General features: G+C 44.3%; 2 protein-coding genes across 2 annotated transcripts; both read left to right on the top strand.

The window, feature by feature from the left end:
* Nucleotides 1-2,313: 2,313 nt before the first annotated feature.
* Nucleotides 2,314-3,575, top strand: LOC147605991 (uncharacterized). The gene is made up of 2 exons (XM_086792569.1): nt 2,314-2,519; nt 2,626-3,575. Exons 1-2 carry the CDS (start codon nt 2,473-2,475, stop codon nt 3,245-3,247), a joined length of 669 nt encoding a protein of 222 aa, XP_086648695.1. The 5' UTR covers nt 2,314-2,472; the 3' UTR covers nt 3,248-3,575.
* Nucleotides 3,347-4,817, top strand: LOC147605990 (uncharacterized). The gene is made up of 3 exons (XM_086792880.1): nt 3,347-3,465; nt 3,927-4,222; nt 4,518-4,817. Exons 1-3 carry the CDS (start codon nt 3,347-3,349, stop codon nt 4,556-4,558), a joined length of 456 nt encoding a protein of 151 aa, XP_086649006.1. The 3' UTR covers nt 4,559-4,817.
* Nucleotides 4,818-8,956: the final 4,139 nt, after the last annotated feature.

Below are 8,956 nucleotides of genomic sequence, written 5' to 3'. Positions count from 1 at the left end.
TTACTACTCAAGAACTTTCAACATTGAGAAATTTAAATTTATCATTTTGGACACTAACACTAGTATGTGACCTATCACTAACTCTGAGTTTGGACACTAGTACCACTATATTATGTGGCCTATCATAAACACAAACTCTTTGTACACTACCACTATATTATGTGGCCTATCATAAACTCTCAAAAGTTCTTTCTTGTGTCTATATATGATCAAGAAAATTATTCATACATATATCTTTAAAAATCTTTTCTTATGACTATATATTCAACATATCATAATAAGAAAATATATGTTTTTTGTTCTCATGACACATGGTTTGTAATAAGAGGTCTACCATTATGATATTTCTACATACGTTATTATGATTTATTATCCTAAGAATTTTAGTTGTATCCTAGCACTAGTATGGTGGTCTAACATTACATAAAAGTGCCATTTTTGAAGATTTAGAAAAAGAACTATTTCTGTCACAACAAGACTTATTTGATAATTCCTTATCCATGCACAATATATGTTATCCTAACATTGTGAAAACAATATTAGCGTGGGAAAACAAATTATACAATATGGCTACACCATATGGAGTGAAAATAGGTACCATTTGGGAAAAGTTCTCATTCTATCAACAAAATGCTTATTTTTTTTCTTTACCATGCTTAATCTACATGACAAAATAATTATTGCCATAGAGTTGATAAATCATGCATTATAGTTACACCATCCTTTTTATCCCACTTTGGAATTGATAAGCAAGTTCAAATTGTGATTTTGAATTTGGCATTGAAATGGGCATCATAGGACTCAACTGTGCTTGAGAGAATTTTATGAGTTTTATTTAGTATGTAATAATCAAGGTCCAAAAGAGATGCATCATAGAAGTCAGTTGTGCTTGCTTTATTTAGTATATAATGATCATGATATAAAAGAGATGCATGCAAAAGACATCCTCAATCTATTCATAAAATTCTATGAATTTTCTCATGACATAAAAATGTCCCATAATATTTTTTTGTCATGTTACCAAACTATTGCTAAAGGGTTTAGTTAGCTTGGACTTTTAGTAAAGCACTAAGAATATGAATACATGTGAGTAGAATAAATTATCATTCTAAAAACATGGGATCTTTGACTTCTATTTCTTTTTCCTTTAAAAAATCAATAGAGTGGATATAACAGCTTGTTAAATATAAATAAACCTTCTTTTAAAATCATTTGAAAGACCTTGATACAAACATTTCATGCATTTTATCCAGAAAGGCCCATAATATTCATGAAATGCAACTATACCCTAGTCCCATCATGGTTTCTCTAGAGTGTGACACGTGCACCTTTGTTAGTTCAAACTCCTATTTTAAAGGCATTTACCTTCTTACCTCTATAGTGTGACATGTGTAACTTTGTTAGTTCAAACTCTTATTTTAAAAACATTTACCTTCTTACCTTTAAGATATGAATATGGACTACCACATTTGTGTCATGCAATGTTCTATTCACTAACCTTGAAGCCAAAAAGTGTTTTAAGCAAGGGGGCTATTCCAACTTTACTTTTATGAATTCTTATATAGGTATGTGGGGGGTTCAAACACACAACTTATTAGGTAGGGTATGGTTCGATCTAACCACTTTCATGGATTCAATATATGATAGTGTTAACACTCATAAAACATATGCATTATGTGATTTTCTTTAGGGACAAAATGGACTTATAGTGAACAAACTTATATATAGCCCAAACACTAAATAATATTGGGCATTCCATTAAATTAGAGCTACAAGCTTTAAGGTGGTTAATGGAAAGTAGCAATAGCGCATTTTGAAAGATTTTCTTTTACCCTTAGATCTGAGGGGCTTTACACACATCCGTCCAGTCCACACTTGTCCAAGAAAAGGGGGAGATCTCCCTAAGTTGGGTATCCCACATGGTGTAGAGATATCATTGCAAGAATAGGGGAAATGTGTGCAAAGTCCATCCTTGCATGTGCATCCTTACTAGTGCTCTTTTGTAATTAGAGCTAGTATGTTAGGGGGCGGTTCATTTCATGTGTTCTTTTGAGCTTCTTCCTTCCTCTTCATGAATGTGCAGTGTGCACATTTTGCACACCATTAGAGCTTTACCACTTGGAAGTTGGAAATTGGCACTTCCGTATAGAATTTGTAGGGCTGCGGGTAAAGTCCCAATAGGACAAGCCAACCCTTGAAAAGTATACAACAAGAATACTATACTATTGCAAGAGGTACCAAAGTCATTTCACACGTTGATTGATAGGACTTCTTGTTCACGTCTCTAATTGCGTTATCATACGTCCCTCGCTTGAAGGCTTCCGAGTTCCTCCCGACCCTGTGCACACAGAGCCTGTGTATACAGAGAAGACACATGTGCGTCCATGGAATGAGAACGTTTTAGGAGCTGTGCATATCTCCGGCGCACGTGTAATTAGAGTTTTGTCCATCTAACACCTCTTACCGTCAACAATGGGAGATTCAACCGAGGAAGGTTGGGTTCACAGATTGTCGGAAAGGTAACATGATGGTAGTTTTCCACGCTTGGCATAAGATATGCTTGTGCTTGAGATTAAACGATTTTGTTGGTGGATGTGCCTTACGTTAATCGAACGGTTGCTGCAGCAAAACCACCACAACCACCACATCAGGTGGAGCGGCGACAACCCAAGAACAGAGAGTGGTCGAGGTTGATGCAGCGAGGCAGTCGGCGACGAAGCAGCTGCACATAGCGGCGCTGGACGAGGTTGTGAGCGTGAACTCCTTCTTCACGGCGGCAGTCTTCATCGGCATCTCCTTCAACGCCACGCAGCAAAGCCTGGTGAGCAGGTGCCAGGCAGGGAGCGACGTCTCCAAGAGCCTGGTGGTGCACGAGGTGACCGCCTTCAGCTGCTACCTCTTCTCCACCCTGGTTGCCCAAGGCCTCAAGCTGAAGATGACCCTCTCCAGCCTAGGCATAAGGCCGCCGCTGCACCACCATGGCCACGACAAGATGCAAGAGAAGGATCTTCATCACGTTAGCCCCCGCCTCCTCCAATTCGGCATGATTATGTCCGCCCTAGGCTCCATCGTGGGCTCCATTTTCCTCATGCTCTCCATGATGAGCGTCATCCAGATCAGGCTGGGCCTCATCAGCTGCAACAGCGTGTGGGCCAAACGGGCTGTCCTTCCTCTTCTAACCCTCGTCTCTACGGGGTTGCTGTCCTTCATATCCCCTCTTCTCTATGCAGTGCTAACTTACAAGTGAGCTTTTGTACCAGCACAGAGCCGTGCAGGGAGATTTTGAAGTAAAAGAACATATTTCGATGCAAAAATACTACGTGGCTTGTGTTGATTGCTTAATTCCATGACGGACTTTTTCAAAAACTTCACTTTGTGCATGTATGATATTGGGGGTTGCTTTCTTGTTGGGGAGGACCCCCAAGAGGAGCCGGGCAAGCTACTTATGGTTTTTGGGCTTGCCTTGTAAAAGGTAAGATACATACTTTGGTGATTCTTACTGTGGCGTGCCTTGGGTAGGACTAAATGTTTGCTTGGTTTTCTTATAATAAATGCCTCTTTAATAGTTCTTGTTTTGGGTGCTTGTTTTTTTCTCAAAAAAACGGGCAGATATATTGATGAGAGAGAGAGAATCCGAGGTTACATAGGGGGGCCACGTGTCTGTTATAAAATCAGACGCTTGGATTACAACTAAGCACGTTTCTGCATGTGCTTATGCGTGTGAAGGAGGGAGGCTGTTGGCCATTTGTCAAATCACACGCGGATCTGCATGTGCTCTCTCCACTTTCGGTTTGCCTTTGGCTATTCTGTGTTGCCTTGATCACAGGCTACCGGCTAGCTTGTTGGCTTCACAGCTAGCAGGTGCCTCCCCTTTGATACCTGCCGCCGCCGACGCCAGTCTGAAGGTATTCTGTAGGTGCTTGCAGTCTGAAGGTATTCTGCAGGTGCTTGCTCTGGCCTTTTCGATGCGCAGAGGAACGGCGGGAGGCTTGGCGCAGAGGAACGGTGGGGGTGAAAATCCGTTCGCCTCCTACTCATTCTGCATGCTTTCTTCTCTTCCAATCAGACGATCTTGCAGAGCGCTCTGTCCTTTTCGATGCGCAGAGGAGCGTCGGGAGGCTTGGAGCGGTGCTCATCCTTGCTATCTACCATTTTGGTGGCGTCTCAGAGAGGGTGATGGAGGCCTCTCCCCATGGCTGGAGTCCTTCTTCCTCCTTGATTGGTATTCTCTTTTGTGTTCCTTCCATGCGGGCTCGAGTCAGGTCTGCTTTTGCATTCAGATGAATCTGTTTTGATGTCATGCAGCAGCTTGTGTTTCTTTGGTTGTTATTAACTTCTGAATCCCCTTACCAACAGAAGTGCCCTTGTTCTACTCGCCAACTCCATCTAGATTTGATGAGCCTTCTTCTGCATGCACTTCCACTCAGATGGTGACGGTGCAATCTCCTCCCCGCTAAGGTATTGATTGGCCTTGAACTCAGCTTCTCTGTTCTGATGCTTTCCCACCGTTCTTGCAGGAGGTAGAGAGGACTTCGCGGGTAGCTGCACCTTCCTGTAATGGCGAGGCTTGAAGTCGAGGCATGGACTAGTACTGGCATGTCTGTCCTGAAGGTCACTTTCCGAGGCTTGTCCCTCATTGTCTCTGTCTTCTTGCAGTGATCTGGTTGGCATTTATACTGTACATTGAAAGTGTCCTGATTCAGGCGTCTACTGTAACCTGTTGTGGGGGTTCGCAGTGAAAATACTGATACATGATAGCTGCATGAAGATCATCTTTACAGACTGCAGATTACATCAATTAGTGATCTGTCTTTGGTCATGACTAGCCTGATTTTTTCTCTGATTGAGTCCAGTTTGTACTTGGTAAAGTCTGAGGCTTTCTTGTTGTATTTGATTTCTAGCTTTTTTTCAGAGTTGATTAGAGAAGGCAATCTTTTAGACCAGTATCTTCTGCATGATGTGCTTAGGCTAACTGAAAGCGGAGGACCTTTGATTTCTGGATTGTTGAACGTTGCTGCTATTCTAAGCATCCATGCATGCCATAGATATTCGCTTCTAATGACGTTCCATAGCATATCTGAACATCCTACGGCTTCTCCCAGTAAAATTTGTTTCCAGGATAAAGCTTTGCCCCATTTAGATACTGTGTTTTGAAGTTCTTTGAAAGATTGAGAGATGTGTTGGCACTGTAGGAAAATGTGTATATCATCTTCTAGGAGTCCACATCTAGCACATTGGTTAGATGACACATTGAATTTGGCTGCCTTGACTTGGGTCCATAGAGCTCTATAAGCAATGAGCCATGCTAGGCATGACTTCTTGGGGTTAGTGTGGGGGTTCCAGAGGTTCTTGAGGCTGTTGTACCATTTTTTCCGATCCCACTGAGTGTTCCATCTACGGTTGAGGGGTAGGTGGATGGGTGGAGATTTAGTAATCTTAGGGATGGGGAGAAGTGGTTTGTTGCCTGTCCATTGGTAAGCACAGATGTTGAGGGCAGAGGGGTTGTTTAGCTTCCAGGTCTCCTGCTGATCCCATTTCGAGGTTCTGCTTTGCACAAGGTCCAGCTTCGGGGTCCTGCAGTCGAATTTTGCCACTAGTTCAGCTCTTGAAAGCCAGGTTCCGAGCTGGTGATCTCTGAGATCTGCCCATGTTACAATGCCTCTCTTGTGAAGGTTTAGCGCTAATTGGGCTTCCTCTGGTTGAAGGGGGGGGAAAGGGAGACTGGACCACCAGTAGGAGTCCCCGGCCAGAGCGCCTTTAGAAATGCGAAGGTTTGGGGCTGGGTTTAGGAACATTTTGATGTTATTCCAAGCTTTCCATATTGAGGACACTAGTTGACTGCCTTTGGGGGAGATGGGGAACTTTGAGATGACTATGGTTGAGAGGGGTAGGTTACTCCATTTATTGAAGCCCGTGATGACAAACCTGGGGGTATCCTTGAGGAGAAGTTGAGCCCAATCTTCAGAGGGGTTAACACATGCTCTTATGATCCACTTGGCTGCCATTCTATTGGCAGTGATCCTGATGTCCTGAATACCTAGCCCTCCCTTTGCTTTAGGGGTGGTGCAGATGTCCCACTTGACTTTGGGTACGCTCTTGTTCCAAGGATCGTCGCCCCAGAGAAAGTTCCTACATAGCTTGGTAAAGTTGTTGAGGTCATGCTACTGGCCATCAAGCAATTGGTGTCATCAGCAAACATCTGTGTACACATTTGCTCTCCATTAGGGAGCTTTATTCCAGCTATCTCCCCTTTTTTCATCTTGTCCTTGATGAGCCAGTTGTTGAGGCCGTCTGAGGCTATGGCATATAAGAGGGGGGCTAACAGGCAGCCTTGCCTGATGCTCTTTTGAAGCGGGAAGGGGGCAGAGAGCTCTCCGTTGTAGATTATCTTGGCTTTGGCATTACCGAAGAGGGTTTTGACCATGTGGGTGAAATGGGGTCCCAAACCCATATCCCTTAAAGATTGGAGGATGAAGTCCCAGTGGATTCTATCATATGCTTTTTCAAAGTCGATCTTTATGAAGAGAAAATCGTGATTAGTTTTCTCTGCATATTCAAAGCCTTCCCAAAGTGCTATGATGGCGTCTAGGATGTATCTGCCCTTGATGAATCCTTTCTGTTCCTTATTTATCCAGCTATTCATGTGCTCGGACAGACGGTTGGCAAGGGCTTTGGCGATGATCTTGTAAACACTGTTAAGCATGGTAAGAGGTCTCCAGTTTCCTACTTCCTCCTTGGGGCCTTTTTTGTGAATAAGCTTGATAAGGCCTTGATTAGATTGGGTGGGCAATGCTCCGTATTTGATCGCTTCTTGCCACACTTGGAGGATAGGATCTACTAATACCTCGCTGAAGGTTTGGTAGAATTCAGCAGCCAAGCCGTCTTCCCCTGGGCTTTTATTAGGTTTGAGAGATAATATTACCTCTTTTATTTCCTTGTGAGAGATGTCCCGCTCCAGAACTTTTGCTAGATTAGGAGGAACCGTGGCTTCCCTTACATCTTTGATGGTCTGCATGGCCTTTAGCTTGCTTTGAGAGGGGGGTCCTGCTTTAAGGAAGATATCCCTGTAATATTCAGTTAGGAGCTGCTTGTTCTCCTCGTGGTTGCTAGCCTTAATTCCATTCTTGAAGCAGAGGAGGGGGAGGTGTTCTTGTCTTTGTTTCACTTTTAGCATCTTGAACATTTCTTTGCTCGGTCTATCCGCTTTACCTGCCCACCAGTCTCTGGTGAAGAGCTTGGCTTGCTGGAGGGATATTTCCTCCTCCCTTTTGATTTGAGCTCTGAGCTGGTTAAGGTTTCCAGGGTTGGTAGAAGACTCCTGCATCCGAAGCTGAGATTGAAGTTTTCTGAGCCTGCTGGTGGTCCGGTGGGCTGTGACTTCCTTCCTTACTTGCTTTAGGAGGTTTTGAGTGGATTTGATGGCGAGGTTCCAGGCTTTAGCCAGGGGAAGGTTGTAAGAGAAGAAAGATTTCCAGATATGGGCTATCTCTTCCTTGACCAGAGGTAGTTTAAAAAGGGTAGGATCAGTGTGGAACCAGCCAGCCTTGTGTCTGGTGTCTTGATTATCCATGGTGGTGATAATGGGATAGTGGTCAGAGATGCAAGTCGTAGTGTCAACCAGACATTCACACCTGTTGTGTTTTGCAACAATTTCATTGCTAGCATAGGCTCTGTCCAGCCTGGCTTTCCTGGTGAGCTCCCCTATTGAATAATTCTGCCACGAGAATATTCCTTCCTGGCCTAGGTCTTGAAGATTGAGTTTGCGTTTGACTTTCTCCCAAGCAAGTTTTTCTCTTCCAAATAGGGCCTGACCCTTGGCTTGGAACCTGTCTTGGAGGGATTCTACCATGTTGAAGTCTCCCAGGATGAGGGTGGGGGCCTGCAGGTTGAGGAGAGAGTTCCAGGTTTCAGTCCTTTGCTTTTGGGGTCCGTGGGCGTAGATCCCCACAAGAGTGAAGTTGTTTAGGTACACTGCTATCCATTGGTTGTTGTGTCCTATGTGGAAACCCTTCAACTCAGAGCTGAGGTCGAGGTGTATGCCCACGGCCAAACCTCCACTTCCCTGTGAATGCAGGGTGTGAATCCAGAAGTGGTCGGGAGAGATAGTGTTAAGCCTTCTGTTCAGTTCTTCTCCTGTAGTCTTAATCTCCACTAAAACAATGATGTCCAAGAGGCCTTTGGTTTTAAGCCACTGTCTGACAAGTTGAACTTTCGTCAAGTCAGTTAGGCCTTTTACATTGAAGCTAGTTATTTTCATTATCTTTTATTGGGGGGTTTGCTTGCTCCTCCCTTGGTGGCTGACTGGGGGGTGGCACCAAGTTGAGCTCTCCCTCTCTTGAGCTCTTTACTGATCTCCATGTCATTGGGTACAGCAGGCTATGGAACTGCTCTGTTCTCCTTTGCTGGGCTGGAAACAGTACCCATTTCTGCATCGTCAAGGTTATCCACCTCCTTCTCTAGTCTCAGCTTGTTTAATGGAGTACTTTCCACGCAGTCCTGTTCCTCTTCAGTAGCCCCTGGTTCTGGTATGGCAGCCAGGATTGAATACCTGTTAGGCTTTATTATAGGCACAGAGGTTTTAGGTTTGACAGTTGGCTTGCGTCTGTTGCCTACTGTAACATCAGGCTCTTTGAAATTAGCTGGCGGATTGGATGAGGAGGGGGGGGACTGGACCAAGGGCTGAGGGGGGGGAGCTTTGTTAGCTAGGTGAGGAAGAATGATTTGAGGATTCTTGATAGGACAATTCTTGATGAGATGACCCTGTTTCCGACAGTGAAAACAGGAGTTTGGTAGGTGCTTGTAGAGAATAGGTTGGGTGAGAGAGAACTCCCCACATCCAATGGAGATCTCTTCCGTGAGGGGGAGAGACAAGTCTAGCTCAATGAGGACTTGGGGGTGCCATGCGGGATTGTAGTCAGTAAAAGCTTTGGTGCCTAAAACTTGACCTAAGGGAGCT

This window comes from Cibotium barometz, chromosome 58, assembly GCF_041138505.1.
Source record: "Cibotium barometz isolate CiBa-2024 chromosome 58, ASM4113850v1, whole genome shotgun sequence".
Lineage (NCBI taxonomy): Eukaryota > Viridiplantae > Streptophyta > Polypodiopsida > Cyatheales > Cibotiaceae > Cibotium > Cibotium barometz.
This window is presented reverse-complemented; position numbering and strand designations above follow the sequence as displayed.

What these genes read in the sequence shown, in the direction of transcription:
- LOC147605990 (XM_086792880.1), top strand. Translation starts at nt 3,347, where the DNA reads ATGACGGACTTTTTCAAAAACTTCACTTTGTGCATGTATGATATTGGG. An exon ending in ATGGTTTTTGGGCTTGCCTT is followed by an intron (nt 3,466 to 3,926) that starts GTAAAAGGTAAG and finishes AGGTGCTTGCAG; the next exon opens with TCTGAAGGTATTCTGCAGGT. An exon ending in TCCTTCTTCCTCCTTGATTG is followed by an intron (nt 4,223 to 4,517) that starts GTATTCTCTTTT and finishes CCGTTCTTGCAG; the next exon opens with GAGGTAGAGAGGACTTCGCG.
- LOC147605991 (XM_086792569.1), top strand. Translation starts at nt 2,473, where the DNA reads ATGGGAGATTCAACCGAGGAAGGTTGGGTTCACAGATTGTCGGAAAG. An exon ending in GTTCACAGATTGTCGGAAAG is followed by an intron (nt 2,520 to 2,625) that starts GTAACATGATGG and finishes CGGTTGCTGCAG; the next exon opens with CAAAACCACCACAACCACCA.